This window comes from Populus nigra, chromosome 18, assembly GCF_951802175.1.
Source record: "Populus nigra chromosome 18, ddPopNigr1.1, whole genome shotgun sequence".
NCBI lineage: Eukaryota > Viridiplantae > Streptophyta > Magnoliopsida > Malpighiales > Salicaceae > Populus > Populus nigra.
Genome location: NC_084869.1, coordinates 13,868,764 through 13,890,612, shown reverse-complemented (window position 1 = coordinate 13,890,612; position 21,849 = coordinate 13,868,764). Strand labels below are relative to the sequence as shown.

At 32.2% G+C, this 21,849-nt stretch overlaps 3 protein-coding genes across 6 annotated transcripts; 1 reads left to right on the top strand and 2 right to left on the bottom strand.

Moving 5' to 3' along the window:
• Positions 1–2,408: 2,408 nt before the first annotated feature.
• On the top strand, positions 2,409–4,025 carry LOC133678230 (large ribosomal subunit protein eL36y-like). The gene is made up of 4 exons (XM_062100487.1): positions 2,409–2,560; positions 3,005–3,108; positions 3,405–3,604; positions 3,742–4,025. Exons 2-4 carry the CDS (start codon positions 3,007–3,009, stop codon positions 3,770–3,772), a joined length of 333 nt encoding a protein of 110 aa, XP_061956471.1. The 5' UTR covers positions 2,409–2,560; positions 3,005–3,006; the 3' UTR covers positions 3,773–4,025.
• Positions 4,026–8,383: 4,358 nt separating this feature from the next.
• Positions 8,384–13,671, bottom strand: LOC133678687 (uncharacterized). Of its 3 annotated transcripts, XM_062101130.1 has the most exons (11): positions 13,212–13,671; positions 12,567–12,653; positions 12,165–12,272; positions 11,305–11,402; positions 11,085–11,173; positions 10,854–10,957; positions 10,660–10,759; positions 10,164–10,239; positions 9,941–10,055; positions 9,307–9,838; positions 8,384–9,156 (listed from the first exon to the last, which is right to left on the bottom strand). In XM_062101130.1, the coding sequence occupies exons 1-11, from the start codon at positions 13,477–13,479 to the stop codon at positions 8,595–8,597; spliced, it is 2,139 nt and encodes a 712-aa protein (XP_061957114.1). In that variant the 5' UTR covers positions 13,480–13,671; the 3' UTR covers positions 8,384–8,594. The 3 variants fall into 3 exon arrangements, with proteins under 3 accessions (XP_061957114.1, XP_061957112.1, XP_061957113.1); XM_062101128.1 differs by having other exon boundaries at positions 11,305–12,272; XM_062101129.1 differs by having other exon boundaries at positions 11,305–12,272; positions 12,567–12,664; positions 13,212–13,354.
• Positions 13,672–18,120: 4,449 nt separating this feature from the next.
• Positions 18,121–21,598, bottom strand: LOC133678902 (signal peptide peptidase-like 1). Of its 2 annotated transcripts, none has more exons than XM_062101415.1 (4): positions 21,471–21,598; positions 19,721–20,680; positions 18,620–18,820; positions 18,121–18,423 (listed from the first exon to the last, which is right to left on the bottom strand). In XM_062101415.1, the coding sequence occupies exons 2-4, from the start codon at positions 20,516–20,518 to the stop codon at positions 18,307–18,309; spliced, it is 1,116 nt and encodes a 371-aa protein (XP_061957399.1). In that variant the 5' UTR covers positions 20,519–20,680; positions 21,471–21,598; the 3' UTR covers positions 18,121–18,306. The 2 variants fall into 2 exon arrangements, with proteins under 2 accessions (XP_061957399.1, XP_061957400.1); XM_062101416.1 differs by having other exon boundaries at positions 19,721–20,636; positions 21,471–21,597.
• Positions 21,599–21,849: the final 251 nt, after the last annotated feature.

The following is a 21,849-nucleotide window of genomic DNA, read 5'->3' as shown; positions in this document are numbered from 1 at the left end:
TTAAAAATTAGTTTTGGTATCAGCATATCAAAACATATAAAGTATATTAAATTTTAATAAAAAAATTAAATTTTTAACAAATATAATTTACACTATATTTCCAAACATATTTTTCATGTAGGGAGGGCATGGACACATGAAATATTCAATCATTAATGGCAATTTTCTTTTTGTCCTTTTTAATAATGGTAACATGTTAGTCTCATTTTATAATCTTTCAATATTGTATAGAGATTATATTTTAGAATATTTTTTATTTTTAAAATTTTATTTTTTAATCAATAGATTTAAAAATACTAATAATATTAAATAAAAAAATTAGAATTTTAAATAAACAATATTTTGGTTACACTGCCAAACACTTTATTAATGGTTAATGGTAAGGCTATCCACAGTATTTCTATAAAATTATTTTTTGATATAAAATATATTTTTTTATATTAACATGTGAAAATTATTTAAAAAAATTAAAAAAAACATTAATTTAATTTTTTTATATAAAAAATATTTAAAAAAAACAAGCTGAAACAAATAAAAACAAAAATATACTTTGACAAACTATCCTGTGTATCTCATAACTTCAAAGAAAAGCAAATTTCAATTTCAATTTCAATGACTATGATTTATTTAATTATTATAATGTGATGAAGAATATTAAGAATTCTGATTAGATAATATTTTTTACAGTTCTAACTTGAGATCAACATGAGAAGTTAATAATTCGTTAATTTATAAGATAATATATTTGATATTTTAGTTAGATTGTTTACTTTGGATGCTGTCTTTCGCGCTGTTGTGTCATGAGAGACATTTGCATGGGTTTTTTGGACGGTTTTGTTGTGAGGTTTCAGACAAATATTGCTCCCAATTTCACGTTTTCTTTGCAAGGGAGGGAGTTGGAGGAAACTTCCCCTGCCTTTGTGAAAAAAGAAACATATTTGATCGGTTTCATAAAGAACAAAGAAAAAAGAAAGCTTTGTGATTAAAAATCTTTATTGTTGCTTTTCATTTGTTTTAGTTATACTTTTATCATTGGCATGTGTTATGATGCTGATCGAATTAATTTTTTTTTAACGTAAAACATTATTCAAATGTTGCTATTGTTTTTTCTAGCTGTATAGAGATTGAATCAATGTGACACAATCATCTTGGTGAGTCAAAAAACAATATAAGACAATCTTGATGACCAGTAAAAATATAGTTTGGCTCAAAATAAATATTTAAAATCAAAATTTTTTTTTATAGTTACTGAGAAGGTAATATATTTGATTAAAAAAAACAAAAAAACACTAGTAAATCTAGGTTAATTTACCAAACTCGTGACCCGAGTCATGAAACGGAGATAACCTCATAGAAAATAAACCAAAATAAATCACGAAGCCTAATTTTCAATCAAACCAATACTAAATGATAAAATTAAAAAAAATTAGTCAACTAAAAAAAGAAAAAAACACTTTAATCAACTGAATTAAGCTAACAAATTCGTGGTTTTTATCATGAAACTATAACAATCTTATAAAAAAATAAAGTGTAATTCTTAATAAAATTAATGTTGAAAGATTGAATTAAAAATAAAAAAATATTAAAAAAAGTATTCTAGTTAATAATATTTTTGAAAAGAAATAAAATAAAAAATTGTTAGTTGTTGGTAGTCAATGGTCGGGGAAACGCCAACCCAACTTCCCGAGACAGACATACATGGTTATTCGTGGAGACATCAACTACTAATCAATGCCACCAAATTACTATGAGTAGTTTGATCTTGTTTGAGTTTTTAAATTCGGATCGGGCACAGGTTATGGGTTTTAATTATGTCACTGTATCAACGAGGATTAATTTTATTATTTTTGTTAAAATAAATAAATAATTAATAAGTTACAACTGGATTTTCAACTGGATAAAAACAAATCAATTAAATCATAAGATAAATCTAGATTTTAACCGGGTTACCAGAGCTTTTATCTTTTTATTTTTTTTTAAATCTAGCCCGGTTCTACTTCGAGATTGAACTAGTTCCAAGTTAACCCGTTTAAAATTATAGTTATAATCACACAATCATGTGATAACAACGGAATCGCCATCAAACTAATGCGAAAGTATAGTGTTTAAATAATAGTTGTTTATAACTCGTTCTCAAGCTCAATCAACATGGTCCTCCATCGCGAACACTTTCTTGTGTAGGGGCCACCCCCCCATAAATCTCCAACGGTTTTGTGCGGGGCGCCTACCATGAGTCTATAATAGCTTGGTGTGTCTATAGTAGATATATCGAAGACTTAATCTAGATAAGAAAACAAACTAGTTTGAACACTTAATCTGAATTCCCCCTCTAGATTGGGGACTCATTTAAAGTTTGCCCCTTTACCTTCCGACTGAACTGGGCTGGTTATTTCATTTTTCTGTCTAGGCCCATTTACAAAGGAAACGAGAAGCCCTTTCCCTAATAAGCTTAAAAGACTAAATTACCCCTTCCCTTTCTCTTATATAAACCAGTAGACTGTAATAACCCTAGCTTCCCTGCTTCCGCTCATACTTGCCGCTGCTGCTGATTTGAGCCAAGGTACCGTCGCCAAATCCATGCTCTTCTTTCGTTGAGCCCTTTTGGGCTTTATCTATTCATGTAGCTGTAAATTGCCTTTCTTTCTTGATATTAAACTTGTTTTAGGTTCTAAGAAAATGGAATCTTTACACCAATATGCAGCCTTATTCTGATCATTTTCATGCCTCAGGGCTTAGTCTGTTTGTGCAGCTTTCGAGCTGTAATTTTCCAAGCATTTTTAAGCGTATCGCCAAGATTAATTATATATACTGTTGATATAAAGCCGATATTTTTTTCCCATTAGTTTGCTAATTTGATTGTAAATATTTGTCATCTCTTGTTTGTTGGTTACATTGCTATTCATATCAGGCCTTTTCTCTCTCTCCTTTGGATACAGTTTTGAGAACGCGTTTAACATTGTGATGTTGTTTTGATTATGTGCTGAATTAATCTTTGCTGTTTCAGCAATGGCTCCAAAACAGCCAAATACGGGTCTTTTTGTGGGTTTGAATAAGGGGCATGTAGTCACGAAGAAGGATTTAGCTCCACGCCCTTCTGATCGCAAAGGGGTAAGTAACGTTATATCATGCAAGTTTCACTGTTCAATTTGTTTTAATCTGGTTTTGGGGTTACATTGTACTCTTGAAAGGAGACTGTCTATGTTGAATTGTTTGTAATACGTATTTGCAAGTTAAGATTTTTTTTGTTGTTAGGGATTATATAACTGGTCTTCCTTGGATTTATCTCTGGACATTTTAGGCCATTTGAGATTAACAATTTGCTCAATGGGACTTTATTATTTTTTTGTATAATAAATTGCTGATATTGTGATATGGTCTCTTCCTCATGCATGTGTTGAGTGCAGAAATCTAGCAAAAGAGTTCTCTTTGTCAGGAGTTTGATCAGGGAAGTTGCTGGCTTTGCGCCTTATGAGAAGAGGATCACTGAGCTCCTCAAGGTTGGCAAGGACAAGCGTGCTTTGAAGGTTGCTAAGAGAAAGCTTGGGACACACAAGAGAGCTAAGAGGAAGCGTGAGGAGATGTCCAATGTTCTTCGCAAGATGAGGTAAGCTTCTTGGATATTCAATTTTCCTTTTGTTGCTGTAGCTAATGTGTTTAATAGATCTGTAAATGTACTTGAAATCCAATCTTTTATTCTATTTAATGATTTTTTATTGCCTTTCACGATGATGTTTCTCGCAGGGCTGCTGGAGGTGGTGAGAAGAAAAAGTGATTCGATTTTGTAGTCTCTGGCTATTAGATGCTTAGTTAGAGGAACGGTGTTGTTTAGAGACACAATGCTTGGAAGCTTGTTATTTTAATTTTCAGGAAATTTTGTTGCTTTTTAATCCAGAACTAAATGTTATGCACCTCGTTTATGATCTGTATGTGTGAAATTAACTTCTTTATTTTTTTGGAATCTCAATGGGGACAATGAGAGGTAGAGTATATGAATAGATCATTGATTTGGTTTCTGGTTCCTTGCTTATCACTTCTAAGAATTAAGTTAATGCTTGCATCAATAGTTAGCGCTTTCAAAAATTCTCAAATAGCTTTTCTTACCACTATGGATTCTGCCAGTGCATGTTGGCCTGTGCCTTCTGTGTATTTTTTTTACATTGGTAGGGTTTCTTGAGGCATTTCATAGCATCTCACGCTGTTCTTGGACCATCTGTGTTCTATAAAGTAGTTTGTTATGTTGGAAATGATGGATTGGATATGATAGTTTTTTTATATGAAGTTGTTTGTTACATCTTTGATAATATAAAAATCAAATTTTGTATCTTTATAGAATTTTTGCCCTATTAAAAAAGTTTAAACAAGCTTGCTTAATTCAATACAAGAGTTATCTCTAAAAATAAAAATAGTTATTATAATTTAAATACTTGGTATTGATTCCAGACAAGTTTTGGGTCATAGATTAGGTTTACAATTGATTCGGGTAAATGCAATGATAAAGAATATTTCATTGTAGTTTTAAAAATTGATTCAAAGGTTAACAAAGATAAGGTCTGGGTTTGGTTGACTATTGAATTCAATAAATGGTTATTACAATTCTGAAACTATAAATGGTTATTACAATTCTGAAACTTGATTGGGAGTCGAAAATGTGGGTCACAAATTGATCGGGTTAATGTAAAGATAAAAATAATTATAATTATAGTTTTAAAACTTGACTTGGATTAATCTAGGACAAGACTCGGGTCATAAGTTGGGTTTACCGTTGATATTAGCTAACATAAGAATAAAAATAATAATTATTATAATTTTAAAACTCGACTTGAAAATTGATTTATGATAAAACCTGATTCGCTGGTTAGGTTGACTATTAACACGAGTCAATGTAAGTATATAAATAATAATTATTATAGTTTTAAGACTCAACTTGAGGATCGATCCAAGGTCAATCACGTGTTAAGTTGATCATTGAGTTGGGTCAACATAATGATAAAAATAGTTATTATTATGGTTTTAAAACCTAATTTAGGGTTTGATTTGAGCTGAGGCCTAGGTCATGATTTGGGAGGATTAACCCGGGTTGACCTATGTCAACATATGAATAAAAGTTATTATTATCATAATTTTAAAACTTGCTTAAGGGTTGACTTGGGGTAAGGCCCAATAAAAAAAAAACCTATGAATTTTTTACCTGTGTTTTATTCCGGTTCAACTAGGTTGCAAGTCGACATGGGTTTATAACTAGGTCAAGTCAAACCAATCCCTTTTTTATTCTATTTTTTTTTTATAAATTTAGACCGCTCTAAATTTCAGGTCAACCAGGTTTCATCTAGTATCTACTAAATATAAAATAAAAAAGTTCAAAGCATACCAAACATAAAATAAGATGATTATTTGTCTAATATACCAAACAATACCCAAGGAACCTATTATGGTGGACTGGACAAGACATTTCATTTTGTGAAGTTTGGTGCATTATTTAGCAATACTAAAACCTTGCTAAAGGCTCCTTTTTGTTTAAGGTGAGACAATTTTATCCAATTCTCTATGCAATGTTGTTATTTATTAAATGAATAAACTACCCCTCTTATAAAATATAACCAACCAGACGGAGGCAATAATAAGATTTTTTTTTTTAAAAAAAAAATATTGGATTTCCAATTCACCTCTTTCCCTCTCTGTCTCTCTTTCTCTCCCTCTTCCAATTTCTTTCCCTCTAAACACCATATCTCCATTTTATTTCTTTCTTTATTTCTCCTTAAATTTTAAAACCAATATTATTTAAAGATACAAAATTAAAACAAAATTCAATTAAAAAAATAAGTCGAGCCAACCTGGATTAACCTCCGAAAACTTTGTCACGAGTCTACGATAAACATATAAAAAGAAAATTGAAACAAATTATGAAGATCAATTCTCAATCAACCTAGTGTTAAAAAATAAAATTAAAAAAAAAATAAAAAACATCTAAGTTAACTCGAATTAACCAACTGAACTCGTGACTCAAGTCATGAGAATGAGATAATATCATAAAAAATAAATTAAAATAAATTATGAAGTTTAATTCTCAATCAACATAATATTGAAGGATGACATTAAATAAAAAAACAAAATAACCCGGGATAATCAGGCTAAACCTCTAGTGAAATGTAATGTCTTTTAATATATGTTAATAATAATAATTATTAAATGGGTATGATATAAATTTTGTCTTTGTATTTTAAATGAAATCATAACTTAATATCTTTATTCTTATAATCAATATTGCACTTCATTGGCTCCATTTATTGTACGATGCTTTTAGTTTACTAACAAATATCTAAAATGCCTTATGCCTTTGGATTTCTATTTTGTGTCTTTGTCTCATCACCAAAATAATTTCGTAGTGTTTTCTTATCTGATGGTACGAAACAATAACATTAGTTATAAAAATTATTTTAAATAAATATATTTTTATCCTAGCAAAAACAATTCACATAGGTTTTTTCGGCATGTTTTATAGTTAAAAAAATTATAAGTGAAAATTAAAAACTTTATGTATATATGTAATTAAATAAATTAAGAACTATGTGTGCTAATAAATAAATAAAAAGTCTTAAACGACAACTAAAAATAAAACAAGAAAAACCAAGAGATATATTTAATTTTGCAAGACAAGATATTTATCTAGTTGTACTTACTAAATTTCTTAATTAAAATAAATTTTTTATTCAATCAAATGATAATAGAAATAAACATACACATTAAATTGCTTGAATAAAATAAAAGAAAAAAAATCATTATGCAAGGCTGCATATATTAAAAATATTTATTTTCAAATAAATATTTTTTTATTTTAAAAAATAAACTTAAGCTATACAAAAGATAAAAAAAATTATAGATGAATAAAAAAATAACAAAAAACAATAATTCATTTTAAAAAGGCTCTATAAACAAAAAAAAAGAGAGAATGTGTATTTATAGAAATATAAATAAAAAAAATTAAAAAAAACATATAAAAATCATTAACTAGAATTTTTTTTTAGAAAAAGATCAGGCGTTACTAAATTTAGCAAACCATGCTAACTTGCTTGACCTATTTCACTAGGGCTCACGCGCAAGCTTGGGCCCTTTTCTTTTTCTTTGCATTTGTCTTTCGTTTTTTTTTTTGAAAAAAAAATTAGACAATATGTCGTTTGATATTGCCTAGAAAATTAAGGCCGGTAGTTTTTTTATCTAAAAATTCATTTCTCAACTCATTTTGATCCAAAGCACTTAGAAAACACCGTAAAAACCACGGTAAACCTGTCTATGAACTAAAAAAACCCCAAAAAACCATCCCAAAACCCGAAATCAACCCGAAATGAAAAATCTTCCCAAGCTCAGATCTGTTTTTCAGGAACTTCCAAGGTAAATAATCACTTAATATGAATTTATCTTATCAAATGAAACCATTTGACATAAAGATTAACAATTTTGGTGACCAAAATCAGCATCAACAACATCTTTTTCTCTCTACATCAGAATTTAACGATTTCTCTCTCCTTTCTCAAACTAAGGACTAAGAAAATTATAAAAATGAACTTTTGCTCCAAAATTGAATTGAAAAAAATATTAAGGTACCAAATATTTATAGTTTTAAAAGTATGAGGACCAAATTAAATTTTTTGTGTGAACTTTGAAATCACCCATTGGTGGTGCTTTTTCTACTTTGGTTCCTAATCTTTTAATTTTATCCTTAGTCAACAAATTTAATTTAATTGCCCTTGAATTTGGCCCAAAGAGGATGCAATCGCAAAAAAAAAGTTTGAGAATAAATTTTTTTAAAAAAAATTGAATTGTAGACCTATAGTAAATAGTAAAATGTAAGAAAATGAACAACTGCTATAGTTGAAAACCTAATCATTTTGGTTTTTTACTTAATTGTTCAATCAGTCTAATGCATTCTAAACACAAGATTGTCCCCAATGCATTCTAAACACAAGATTGTCCAGTCCAAATTAGTCCAATGCATCCTAAACACAAGACAAAAAAGTTATTTATCTAGTCCAACTCTAGTTAAGTCCAATCTAATTAATACTATCTAGCATATCAAACAATTATCTAAGCATATCAAACACTATCTAGACCTGGCACGGGTAGGTTTCCAGCTACACAAACATTTGAGAGATGCATGCTTTTAAGCTATCAATCTTGCATTTTGGGGTTCGAGAATAGTGATGAACCATAGAATCTTGGCAAAAGTCATAGCGGAATTCTTGATTAGAAGTGAAATCTGCATGATTAAACATGAATAGGTAAGGAGTCTTGGCAGTAAGGAAATGGGCACATCGCTGTTCATGTAATGGTTAGCAGTATAATCAGAAGACTGATACCCATGCAGTTCTCCAAATTCAAAGAATGGATATCCACACAAATCTCACGGAGCAGAAATCATTTCCATTTCCCGGGTTGAGATGATAATTTGTGTCTACACCCATTAAATATTTTCCAAATGAGGGTGAAGATTATGTAAGTTGATATAATGAATATTATTACATCACTAATTTCTCGGTAAAAGTTACCTGCAAAATTTATTACTGGTACAGTGGGATGGGACAGGGAGTCTGGGGGAGCATTCAGGATTTGAACTTCTGCGTCAGTTTCTCCACTCCTTCCCTGCAATCTTCTGTCACCCGCTTTGTGCCTTCCTTGACAGCTGAACCAAATTCTGCAGTGTGCTGCTTCAACTCTTGCATTGATCCTATCGTCTTCTCCTTGATGGCAGAACTAAATTCAGTTGTGTTCTGCTGCAACTCGTGTATTGATGCCCATGTCTTTGAGACGGTGGCTTCTTTAAGTTCTTTGGTCCTCACGCATGCCTCTGCAATCCACTCCTTCAGAACTGAGATTAAGACCAGTATTTTCTGTATGATTTTATCAAGTACTACTCGAGATTTCCCTCTAATGTCATCTGCCATTAGCTTGAGCCTGTCCACCAAGTTCTCAGCCCTGTTAACAGTTCCTTCAACAGAAGAGACTTGCTTTCCAGCAGTCAGCCATGTAACTCCAGCAGAACTCTCTTCATTAAGATCACTGTCAACCACCACCTTGATGCCATGCTTCTCCCACCGATATCTAGCCTCTTCAAGGGCTTTTGCCTGCTCTCTCGCTCTTTTTGCCTCGTCTTCAGCCCACGCCCTGAATGATAATAAAAAATAAAAAAAATGAAGGTTGTAATTAGTTATAGTATGGTTTTAGCTATCCATTACATAAGTTGATGACAACATGATAACTCCATTGCAGGTTGATATCGGTGAATCATGCCAAAGACAATTATTACTTTCTTACCTGGCCATTGACAAGGCTTTCCGCTCAACCTCTAGGTCATACTGTAATCTAGAGATCTCCTGCTTTTCACTCTCTGCTTCTTTTTGAAGTTTGCTAATCCTTTCCTTTTCATATGATATCTCCACCTTGTTGCTCAAAAGGCTTTGCAATTGCTCCTCCAATTCACGCCTTAACTTTGAAAGAACTTCCATTTCAGATTCAATAGCAGCGCGCTCCTTCAACAAGGCAATATCATCCTTCTCTCTCTCAGCTCTTAATGTTTCTAATTCACACCTTGCCTCTTCAGCCATTTTCTCTATAGCATTAATCTTTTCCCTCTCAATGGAAAGCTCCTTCTCAAAACTTGCATTTACATCCTGTTCAACTTGAGCTACTAAAGCATTGTGGGCAGAAACGACATTTTCTGCCACAGCTTCTGCTTCAATACGTGCAAGCTCCTCACTAACTATGTCAGAAGCCTCACCAGTTGCAAGAGCAACAGCAGCTTGGGCCTTTGTGACAGGTTTATCTGGCTGGAACAATCTTGTGCAACCTTTAGGAAGACACAAAGGTGAGGGTTGGTGCGTTGAGGCATCTCAATTATCCAACTTAACAGAAAATTAATAAACTACGATCATAGGCTAACATGACTCACCAAATGCAAGTGATATAATTCCTTGATCTCCTGCAGACAAGTCAGCCACAAGAGCAGGCCATGCATCCGGGTTTAACTTGTCAATATCTCTGAACCCAGAAACTTTGTACAGCATCTGTAAATGATTGCAAAGTGAAGATGAACGCAAAACTTACCGTTAAAACTTTGACTATGCATTGACAGAGTAGCAAAAGAGACAGATTAAGAAAAAAAAGGCTCCAACCTTTTTATCAGCTTCTGGAAATTGTCTTTTCTCAAGGGCCATCTTCCAACTCACAAGATCCTGGCGTGACAAAGGGCTGCAATGGTAAAACTTGATGATTACAACAACAATGAGAAATCATAATACTGTAAATAGTAATATTGAACCACATATTTGAAATAGAAGACAGAAAGATCCCAAAAGAAGAATATAGAGAAAGATTTTCCATGTTAAATTATCAGAATGATATGGTACATAATGCATGACAAGGTAGCCAGAGGAAAAATTTTGCACTGCGGTCTCTTGCACAACACCATAATGCCAGGGATAGGTAGCATCTTCATATACGTTGCATCAATACTAATAAAATACAATTTAACAGGGTAAGCACATAGGTGCGCTAATTCTACAAAGGACAAAAACCATTCTAACTGTGAAAAGAATACTCTATTCATTAACAATTTAACAGGGTATCAGAATCAACACAGTTGATATTGCAGGGTAAGACTGCTATCACCTTTCAGCAGCAAAGTAAAATGGACCTTGGTTTTCAACTGAAGAAGAAAGCAAACCACCACTTGAAAGCTTGCTTGAGATAAGTCCTGCTTCAGCTAAGCCTGAAAAAGATACAACTCGGTTAACAACTATAATGCAGTGGAAGAAAGCCTTGTTACTAAAATTTCAAATGAAGATCAGAAATGAAGTTTGAACCTTGAATGGATGAAAAATCAGGGTCATCAGGCGTGATATCATCAAATGCAAGTTCAGTAAAATTCTCTATGTACATCGCAGGATATACTTTTGACAACATGCTCCTTCAAGCAATTAGAAGGCAGTCAAAACATGTATTCTGAGCTTCTGATAAACACTTTGCATTGCTAGTTGGGTGCTCATCCTCAAGCTCAGTGCTAGACAAGCAATACTAACAAGAAAGATGCATACCTTGAAAGAGCACTGCTAGCAGTCACTAACCAACGAGCAAATTCACGCCGGGTACATAGATCACTGGATTGAATATCCGCCTCAATAACCTGAAATTGCAAAAAAAGAAAAAAAAGAAATTTCAAACTGGTTGTCCTCATTTATCTATACAGGTTATACACGCTGATTGCCTCACCATCCTCAAAAATAATGAGAAGCAAAAACAATAGCAAAGAAGTACCTTCAAAACTTGCAGTGCAGCTAATACCTGCCCCTGAACCTGATCAACAACTGCAGGAACTAGAACCTTTCCAGGAAGCACCTGCAAGGCTGCAGAAACTGCAGATGGAGCAGGTATACCAGCTGAGAAGGAAATTTCAGGAGTTGGTGGTTCAAAAAATGGTTTGCTTTCCTTCATCTCATTATTAGCAATAACGACGTCTGTGTTTCCAAATGGGTCGACTGAAGCTGACTCGGAAATTGTTTCTGAGGAATCTCTTTCATCTAAGTGATTCACTTCCAGGGAACTATTTCTCTCAGCTGAATCCTGGGTATTGCTCAGATCAAGATTTTCTTTGGTTAAAAATGAGGCTACAGTCTCCATATCATCTTGGGGGACAATTTGAGGTTCTGAACTTGTATCCATGGGTGAACTCTCTGAAATTTTCACACCCACAGGATCACTGGGTTCACAAATGATGGAATTAGAAGAATTCAACGATGAGTCAGAATTCTCATCTATCTTTGAGGCAGGCGATTCACTCTGGTGGTCCGTGTTAAGATTTGTTATATCTGGCACATTGCTAGGTTCTACATTAACAGGGTTTTGTTCTATTTCAAAGGTTGATATAGGGGAACTTGCACTAATATCAGAACTGGGCAAATTCTCTGAGCTGGTTGTTGTTTCAGGAGTAACAGATTTGTCATCAAAATTTGATTCATATTGCAAATTTTCTTGAACAGGCTCATTATCAACAGTATCACTGACCCTAGTAGCATAATCAACACTGTCTACAGAGGTCTCCTTATTGTCACCACCAAGTTTATTTTCACTGGGTACTTCATTAAGTTCTGGAGATGAAGAAAGGTCCGTTTCTATACCTTTCTTGCTTTCCTTGCTTTCACTCTCCTCAACTTTATCATCCTCCTTGTCAGAGACCAATGAAACCTCCCGCTGAGTTGTGAATGGTTCCATCTCTTGTTTTGGTCCTGTATGTAACATTATAATTAAGCATTGGATTGGTTGAACACCAAGGAGAAGAGAAATTCAAGAGATGCATACATTCTAGTGAAGCCCGTTTGTTTATTAAGCACATGACATTCAGATCAAAGATTAGGCAACAGTAGCCAGAAGATTGTGATAGCATACAATTGGAAATCTGTTCTTTCTTTCATTTCATTTTTTTAGCAGGAAAAATAACATCTGATGATATAAAGTTTTCATATTTTTTTTAATCAGCACTGGTCATTTAAATTCTTCTAAGAATACAGGCAGCCACTTACTGGAAGCGCTCCGCTTGCTTAAAGACAATGCTGCAAAGGCAAGCCCCGCAAATAGGATGACCCCAGCTACTCCAGCTCCAACCATGCCTGAAAGCAAACTACTTCCAAAGTGTAATTAGTCCATTAAAAAGGCACAAATGAAACCTTTAAAACCATTCTCACTTTCACACGAAAATGCAGCAATAATAATCCAACAAAAGAGTTCATATACAAAGCAAGCATCAACAGCAACAAAGATAATAACTTTGTTTGCGTTTACACAATACCATTCACTAATATGATTACTATTAAGAAACTTTTCCTCACACCCTGAAATTAACACCCTTGAAAGAGCTGCTACATTTCACATTTGAATATAAAAAAACCCTCATATTCATAATTTATTTCCCAAAACTACCACAAAAACAACAACAAAAATGAAACATTTTGCCTCCCTTTATGCCAAATTTTCTCATCTGCAGTTAAACATAGACAATTGCATATTCTAAGTAAGAAAAAAAAACACGAACTTTGCCAAATGGGCTAACTTTAACCCACTCTAGAGAGCTACATTTTGCATTTCAAGCTTGGAAAAATAAAACCCATCATTCGTTTCTCAAAATTAACAAAACAAAAGGCCAAAAATCAAACTTTGCACATCTTTACCTCCAAACCATTTCTTTCTCTGATTCTCAGTAGACTCATCACTCCCATTATCCGAATCAGTCCACGAACTCGACACGACCCACGAACTCCCATTACATCGCGGTTCATTTTGAGACAGCAAGAGAAAGCGAAGGTTACTATCACTCTTCTTCTTCCTCACACAAGCCCGTGTGAGTGTTGCAGGTGATCGTCTACAGTTATGGTAGTTGAAGGCTAATCGAAGCTGGAGAGAGGTCGGAGAACACGTGGCAGCCATTGCTGATACCATATCTGGGTTTGGGTTTAATTATGAAATTATGGAGTGAAAATTAGAAAATGGGGATAGGAGAGAGGTGAATTGGGATTGAATTTGAAAGAGGCTTTTTGTGTTGTTTGGTTGTTGGAGAACAAAATGAAGAGACAGAGAGAGGTTTCGGAGTAGACTATGGTGAAAACGAGGTGCAATGTGTTATGGGATAATCCCCTTGAAGTTTACTAGCTATAGCTCTGCGGATCGAATAATTTTTTGTTTTTTCTAATAAAAAACCGCATTTTTTTTGGTTTTTTTATATAAAAATCTCAATTATAAATTAAAAAAATCATTTATATTTTTAATTAAATAAATAAAAAATCATTTACCCAATCAAAAAAAAATATGCATGATTCCTAGCCATATAAAATTAATCAGTCATGACATGTTAGGAATTATTTAGAGTCCATTTTTTTAATAATTTCTTATTTAAAATAATTTTTTTTATAAAACTAAGAGTCATTTAAATATTAAAGTATTTTTTTTGAAATCCCGATAAATCTAAAATTACTAAACTAAAATAAATTACATTACATAATTAAAAATTAAAAAAAATAAACAAGAAAAATAAATAAAATTTTGATTATAAATGATTAAAGAAAAAAAAAATAGATGCACAGGTAAGGTTGCCCCCAATAAACTTGAACCTTAAAAAAAAAGTTTAGGCAAGTGGGCTTGGAATAACTCCTGTATCTAGAACTTTTTATTTTCATTTTTTTCTTGTAAAATTGTTCGTCCTTTTAAAAAACATGTCAAACAACCCATTTTCATATCCAAAAACTATATTTTTAACTATTTTTCACCTAAATTTATCTCAAAACACCTTAAACAATTAAAATATATATTCATGGCCTCAAACAACCCAAACACAGATCCAAAAATCCAAAATCAACATAAAAATCAAAATTCTTTCTAAGCTTAAATTCATCATCTCATGTATATTTAAAGAAAATAAAACATAAGATAAACTCCTATCATTGAGATCAAATAACACTAAAATTATCTTTTACATGGCCGATATCAATGTTAACTGATATTTTTTCTATCATTAGAATCTAGTCAATTTATCTATATTCTCTCAATCTAGAGATTAAAAAATAAAAAAAATAAAGTTTGAAATCAAAATTAAATTGTATAAATTTTGAGAGACTAAAAGCTTATATCTTGAAAAGTTTAAGGACCAAGACAAATGTTTCACCCAAAGTTTGAAACAACCACCCTTATTTATTGTCTTTTTTACTCTAGTCCTTTATATTTGAATCTTGTCACGGCTGAATAAATTGCTTCAACTTGCTATTAATTTGGATATATAAGGATGTAATTGAAAAAAAATGAATAAAAAAAATTATTATAGCAATTCATAGGGATTTGTTTTTGTGTGAATAATGGTGCAATGAACAATGTTTTCACCACCATTTTCATATAGTAGTTAATAAATAAGTAACAAATCAATAGTTAGGCTATAGTTAATAACTAGATTATGAAACGATAAATGAACTCGCATGATAATAAGATAATTTATAGTAGTTCCATGAGTAAAAGTATTTAGCATGTGCAATTATTATTATTATTGAAGCAAAAATGATTTTTATTTACACTTTATATTATATTAACTAGTTTTTTTTTATCCCTGTTACATTACTAGTCGAATCATTTTTTTATAACACTTAAAAAATATTGAAGTGGTGCTATATTGGATGATAATTTTCTTACAAAAATTATTAAAACAGCGACACACTAGATCAACCCTGATCAACCATGTTTAATCTTTGAAACCCTCGATCGAGGGCATGAACCTGTGATCATAGAATCCAAATAAAACAAGTTAGGAATCCCAATTCTAATTAACCAAATATTCAAGGTCTAAAATTAAAAAAAAAGCTCAATTAAAAAGAACAACAAAAAAATATAATTCGAGCAAACCTAGATCAGTTGCCCCTATTATGCCACGACCCAGACCAAGTTGGTTTTAACATAAAAAAAAAAGAATGTTTAGGCAATGCCAATATTAAAAAAAAAATAAAAATTTAAGACTCAGGTCATTGACTTGTTTGGATATATTAAGTCGGATTAATTTAATAATATAATTAAAAAAATTAGCAAAGAAAAAAAATTAAAAAACTCAAAATAACCCAAATCATTTTCAAAATTAGTAAAAAATCATATAGAAAGCCAAAAAAAATAATAATTATGGAGCCCAATCTTTAAATAAATAAAATATTGAGGGATAAAACTGAAAAAACATGATCTTAAAATATAAAAAATAAAACAAAATAATTTTTTACTCGTGCTATGTCCCAAGCCATATATTTTTCTCTAACCATTAGAAAAATGTAAAAAACAAATGGAGATGTTGATATACTAGACAATATTTTTTAAAAAAGAAATTTAAAGCAATTAAATTAATTTAATTTTAAACAAATCTTTAACAATAAGATGAACATAACAAAAAAAATGACAAATAAAAAGAACTAGGATAACCCATGTAATTTTTAAAATCAATGAAAAATACTATATAAAACAAAACAAATAGATAAATTATAAAGCTCAATATACAATCAAGTTAGGTCCTAAATGATAAAACTAAAAGAATTAAAAAAATAAATTAAAATTAGACGAATCTTTTAAATTGGTTTAATCTTTTAAATTTAAAATCAATCAAGAAACTCAATTTAATACTGAAAGATGAAATAAAAAAATCTAATTAAAAAACTTGCCAATACAAAAAAATAATAATTTAATTATGCAAAAAATCATAAAAGACGAAGCTATACCCAAATAATTCTAAAATTATAAATGGATTCGTGAAAAGCTTTGTTTATCCTTTTTTTAGTTTAATGTGGGTGTCCGGGTCAGCTTGCGCACATCTCAACTAATCCCACGGGCCCTGAAGTTAACAACCATGTAAGTCTCCAGTGCCCATCATATGAGTAATTACAGGGCTTGAATATGATACCACAGAGAAAGCAAACCTCTTGATCCGAAACTCTTACCACTGAACCACCACCTAGATGGTTAAGCTTCGTTTATCCTTTAATAATAGTTTATTGGTTTTGCTAATAAAGTGAAAAAACATTAATTTATTATTATAATCCACATTAAATAAAAACAAATATACAATACTTTTCTCACACCAAATAGGTTCTGCATGCAGAGAATGCCACGTGTATAATGTTTGGTTATATACATAACATTGAAATGAATATATAGCTAATGCATTATTTCTATACTAAATAAACTATTTTTTTATGTGGATATCCTCTTTTATCAAAATTAATGAAAATACTATAGAAAACAAAAAAAAAATAGATCTTAATTTCTAATTAAACTAAATGTTAAAAAATAAAATTTAAAAAATAAAAATAAAACAAATAAATTTTTGGCCCGCGCTACAGTGTGGCTAAGATAATTTTCTTATGAACTTAAAAAAATATAGATGATGACATATTAGATGATATATTTTTTAAAATTAATATTGAACAACTCATTTAATTTAATTAAAAAAGATTCTTTAAAAAGAAGCTAAATCTAATAAAGAACAAAAAATAAAAAGACCTGAGAAAATCCAGATGATTTTCAAAATTAGTGAAAGTTCCAATAGAAAGCAAATAAAAAAATAACAAAGTCCAATCTCTAATTAAATCAAGTTCTCGAGAATGAAACTGGAAAAACGTAATTTTTTTAAAAAGAAAATACAAAAATGAATTCAAATAAACCTTCTAAACCTAAGTTAATCTCTCAAATTCACAACACATTAAATCTTAAATCAAAACTCAATCAAGAAATTTAATTTAATGTTGAATGATGAAATTATAAAAAAATATCAATTTTAAAAACTTATCAAAGTAAACAAAGTCAAAATAAAAATAATAAGATTAAAATTTATTACTAGATCTTGAATTTTGTGATTTTATTTCAGTTTTTTATAACATTATCTTAATTTTATATCTCGAATTACGAGTTATTGGTGACATTATCTGGATATTTTTATTTATTTTATGAAAATATGGTGTGTGTATATATATATATATATATAACCAAACATTATATCATGTCCAAACCCTAAGTCCCAGGCCCAAACCAATATTTAAGGAACAAGTGTCATTGTAGTCCTTATAAATCATATTAAATGTTAAATCAGGGCTAGTCATTAATTAATTATCCTTCCTCCGACAGCATGGCTCAAGAAACGGTCTTGTAAGAGGGGATTCATAAAGGGAAAAAGAGCAACGCTTGACAATAGTTCGGGAACAACCTGGGTAACCATATCAAATCAATAATATTCGAAGATCGAATACAAATCTGATCAATTAAAGAATAACAGGAGATTTCGTCAAGTCCCAAAAAATTCCTTTATGTTCTTGCAGGTGCTTGTAATTGATCAATTAATGATGTAATTATCTTTTAAATCTCTGAAATAATCCTAAAATTAGTGTAAATATAAGTCATGCAATAGCTGTAATCCAAGTTTAAAATCAAGGGACTTCTCGTATGAGAGTAACATGGTGTAAGAAAAAAATGTGCTCCACTCTGCCTCTCTCCCTACCCCTTTCCCCTCCTATTTTCACATCCATTTGAAGATCTTTCTTTTCCTCGATTGCTTGTAGGAGGAGAACAATATGACAAATTTCCTTCCCTTCTTTCATATCTGACATTTGAATTGGTTGTGCGAAGAGTCAAATACAATTAAGTAAACATCAAATTGTTGATTCTCTTGTTTAAGTTTTTCATGGATTGAATTTCCTGGTGAATTTACAACTTTTAGCTCGCCCACTAAACTCCATGGTGCAAACCGCAGAGGTGGGCTCAAACTTCTATTTGGCGTGCTTTGTCAATGACATTAGACATGCTTCCTTCCCACAACTCGGGCAGTTCCCTCCTAAACCAAGAGACAACAATAACAGGTCCAAGGGTTGAAGGCACCTACATTCACCATCAAACAAATCAACAAAAAAACAAGAAAGGAAAAACTCAGAGAAATACAAATATGTTTTTCGACCTCTTACAGCCAAAAGCTCAAAAAAATGAAAAAGTTGTGCAATCCAACACTCAAGCATTGGCAGGTATATTCCAACTACAACATTCAAGCAACAAATAAATACATTGCCAATAGATGTACCAGATAGAGAAGTGCAGGTTGGGGTGAGTGAGTCAGGACACCAGCTGCTAAGGCGATTATCAATCCAATGGCATACCCAGGAAGAGCATACCATATATATTTTTGTCCCTTGGAAGAATATAAATCCAAGAGATTCACCGGATCTCTGCTCTTTCGGTAGTCAAAACAAAGAACTAAAGCTAGAAGCATGGCAGGAATAGCCTGCAAGAACAACATTATTGAAATAAAATGTCACATCTTTCAATATTTTCTCCACAAAAGTACAACATGCCAAAATCATATTCTCCATTTAGAAAAAACGTAGTAAGATTTTGATGTACAAGCATGAGTGTGCAAATAAATTTAACGAATATCTTTACCAAAATGAAGTTGCAAGGGATTCATAACTTCATTTTCCAAGCAAGCAGGGCAGTAAGATCATTATTCATAACAGCTTAGCTTTTAGTCACTACAAGAAACAATAACTTCGAGAGAAAGAGAACAACATTGACAATCAGTTTGTGGAAGGCCTGTGAACTGGAAAGGTAGAAGAAACAAGGTATAACCAGAGGCGTAATGATTATGAAGATTTTTGACCAATGGGTCATAAAGATCTTGTGTATTCATCATTTTACATCTACATGCATAGTAAAAAGATGTAGAACTATGGGCTCCTATGGATACAATCTGACCTAACGATGCAAAGAGTCTTCCTGTGATGACTGAACTAAAAATTGTATGCAAATCCAATTAAGGGATTAGAAGCTGCAGATCAACGATGGACCAAGCAATCCAAGAACAGGATGCACCAAGAAAATATAGATAACTGATATTTAGCATGATTGGACAATGGACGACTTAGTCACCACCTTTAACAAAAGAATGCGTAACAAAGATCAGTCCATTGGAGGGGGATTGGGGCTAATACTATACAGATGCCGTGGTCATTGTTTTCAAACAGAACAGCAAATCAAGTCCCAAAATGACCAACAGTCCATCTATGAAAACTTCATGCAGAAACTTTGATGCAACCACTTCACTGCATTTTGGCAGGGGAAAGGCGCATTTCTTATTGACTTGAAAAATGCCATGCAAGAGCACTAACAAGAAATCCTAACATACCATGTCCCCAAGGCCAAGCATCAAGAAATCTGTAGCCTTTCCTCCTGGAGCTGTACTACTGAACAAATTTCGGGGGAAGACTATTTTCACAGGCAACTCAAGCTTCTTTGTAATCAATTGCAACCCTGGAAGACTCAAACTATTAGCCACTGTATGAACAGGATTCGATGCTTGCTGAGTCGCCACTGACACCATGACATTGGCACCAAAAAATCTCTCTGAGTAGAACACCCAGAATATGTCATATACGAACAAGCATGCGAGGAGCATTGCACATATTTTGATGTTTGGAAGGCGTACATGACTCACAAATGCAATGCAAATTGAAATACCCAACAGATTGTTCAATATCCAATGCCCAGATACAAGCCAGGCTGCAACAGTAAGGGAGCATGATAGCAACAATAACCCTTCGATTCTTGTAAATGACTTTGCACAGCAACGGGACACAAACGGGTCTGCCAAGCCATAATGTGACTTTATATAGGCAGCAAAAGGAGAGAGGCAGAAGAAAAGAGATGAAACAGAGGCAATGGCTGTGAATGCAGTAAGGAGTTGGGAGACAGACGAAAACAGGTAAAACATCAAAAGCAAACTGCAAGAACTCATTATTGGGATCATTAGTGCTTGAGACCTATCCAATGTAATGGATGCTTCAGACAAGTCAAGATTCCTCTCCATTTCTTTCCCATAATTTAAAGCTCTAAAAGCAGACCCAAATGTCACGGCCACTGCTGTCACTATAAGGGTAACAGGTGCAGGCTCCAGCAAATATAAAAGCTTCCACAAGGTCTCCATGACAAAGAATGAAAATCTTTCAAATCAATTATCTCAAACCAGTCTTTCGTACATACAAAAAAACCAAAAGCCTGGCCACCAATTTGCATTCAAAGTTGCATCCTTGGTCCCGTGAACACTAAAAAAAAAAGATATTCAAGGAACCAGTAAAACAGTCCGTTCCTGTCAAAACAAAAGTAAGTGACCACAGAAATAAGAACAATTCAAGATTCTAAAGCATGCATCAACAAATTCCTATTTCCCAGAAAGTAAAACCATAGAAATAAGAACAATTCAAGATTCTAAAGCATGTATCAACAAATTCCTATTTCCCACAAAGTAAAATCTAGACACGAAGATGCAGAAACAGCAGTTCCCTATTCCACATTTTTTGTTCCAAGCCAGAGCTACTGAGCACAACTTGAATAGAACAGGCATAAAACCTAAAAGAAATCGACAATTCCCACTTTTTTTTCTCTTCCCTGGCTTAAACTTCTTATCACAAAAAAGGTCAACCGGCATGAAAAAATTCCATCCAAATCAACACCAAGCAAGCACAATTCACTCCCGGTCAAGCTTCCAATACAAAACAAAACCAAAACTTCACACAACAAAAATTCTGAAATCCTAATTTATTTCCCAAAACAACCAAGGCAACAACCTCTAATGAGCTGAGCTAAGCACAATTATGCTGCGTATTTAACTTCAGTTTTTCATTTTCTCTAAAAATCCTTTTGAAACAAACAAAAAGCCTCAAACTTTTTCATCATCTCAAAAAATTTAAACATTCCAAACACAAAATTTTATCAGCAACCAGGCTATTGGCTATTAACTCAAAACTACTAAGATGTAGAGCTTACAAGCAAAGAAATAAAAGTAAACAAAATCAAACAGATATAAAATTTACAACAAAAGATCTGAACCCAGAAGAAATTTCAAGATGGGAAATCAGGTTTCGAGAGAAAGGACTAACCTTGGACTTTTGAAGAGGCTGGACAGTGGACAGTCTCGCCCTCTCTCAGTCTATCGTCACAGTTTTCTGTCAGAGCTGCCTGAAACCGTACACCAAAAGAGAAACAAAATTACGCTTATTTGCAAAACAGCCCCAATCGTTTTTTTTTTTGTATATTGGTACTGGTGTGTGCTTGGGCTAAAGACAATGGTTCACCCGTTTCTGTTTGTTATGTTACGGGCCAAAGTCCAAGGCTTGGGCTTGAAGACAATTTATACAACCATGTTTTAAGAATTTATTTTTGTTTTTAGATTTAAATTAATGTTAAAAATTAATTTTAAAAAATAAAAAAATATATTATTTTAATATATACTCAAATAAAAATATCTTAAAAAAAATT

What these genes read in the sequence shown, in the direction of transcription:
- LOC133678230 (XM_062100487.1), top strand. Translation starts at nt 3,007, where the DNA reads ATGGCTCCAAAACAGCCAAATACGGGTCTTTTTGTGGGTTTGAATAAG. An exon ending in GCCCTTCTGATCGCAAAGGG is followed by an intron (nt 3,109 to 3,404) that starts GTAAGTAACGTT and finishes TGTTGAGTGCAG; the next exon opens with AAATCTAGCAAAAGAGTTCT. An exon ending in AATGTTCTTCGCAAGATGAG is followed by an intron (nt 3,605 to 3,741) that starts GTAAGCTTCTTG and finishes TGTTTCTCGCAG; the next exon opens with GGCTGCTGGAGGTGGTGAGA.
- LOC133678687 (XM_062101128.1), bottom strand. Translation starts at nt 13,479, where the DNA reads ATGGTATCAGCAATGGCTGCCACGTGTTCTCCGACCTCTCTCCAGCTT. An exon ending in GCTAGCAGTGCTCTTTCAAG is followed by an intron (nt 10,958 to 11,084) that starts GTATGCATCTTT and finishes AATTGCTTGAAG; the next exon opens with GAGCATGTTGTCAAAAGTAT. An exon ending in TTTTACTTTGCTGCTGAAAG is followed by an intron (nt 10,240 to 10,659) that starts GTGATAGCAGTC and finishes TTACCATTGCAG; the next exon opens with CCCTTTGTCACGCCAGGATC.
- LOC133678902 (XM_062101415.1), bottom strand. Translation starts at nt 20,518, where the DNA reads ATGGAGACCTTGTGGAAGCTTTTATATTTGCTGGAGCCTGCACCTGTT. An exon ending in TGCTTGGCCTTGGGGACATG is followed by an intron (nt 18,821 to 19,720) that starts GTATGTTAGGAT and finishes TTGTTCTTGCAG; the next exon opens with GCTATTCCTGCCATGCTTCT. An exon ending in AACCTGCACTTCTCTATCTG is followed by an intron (nt 18,424 to 18,619) that starts GTACATCTATTG and finishes TGGTGAATGTAG; the next exon opens with GTGCCTTCAACCCTTGGACC.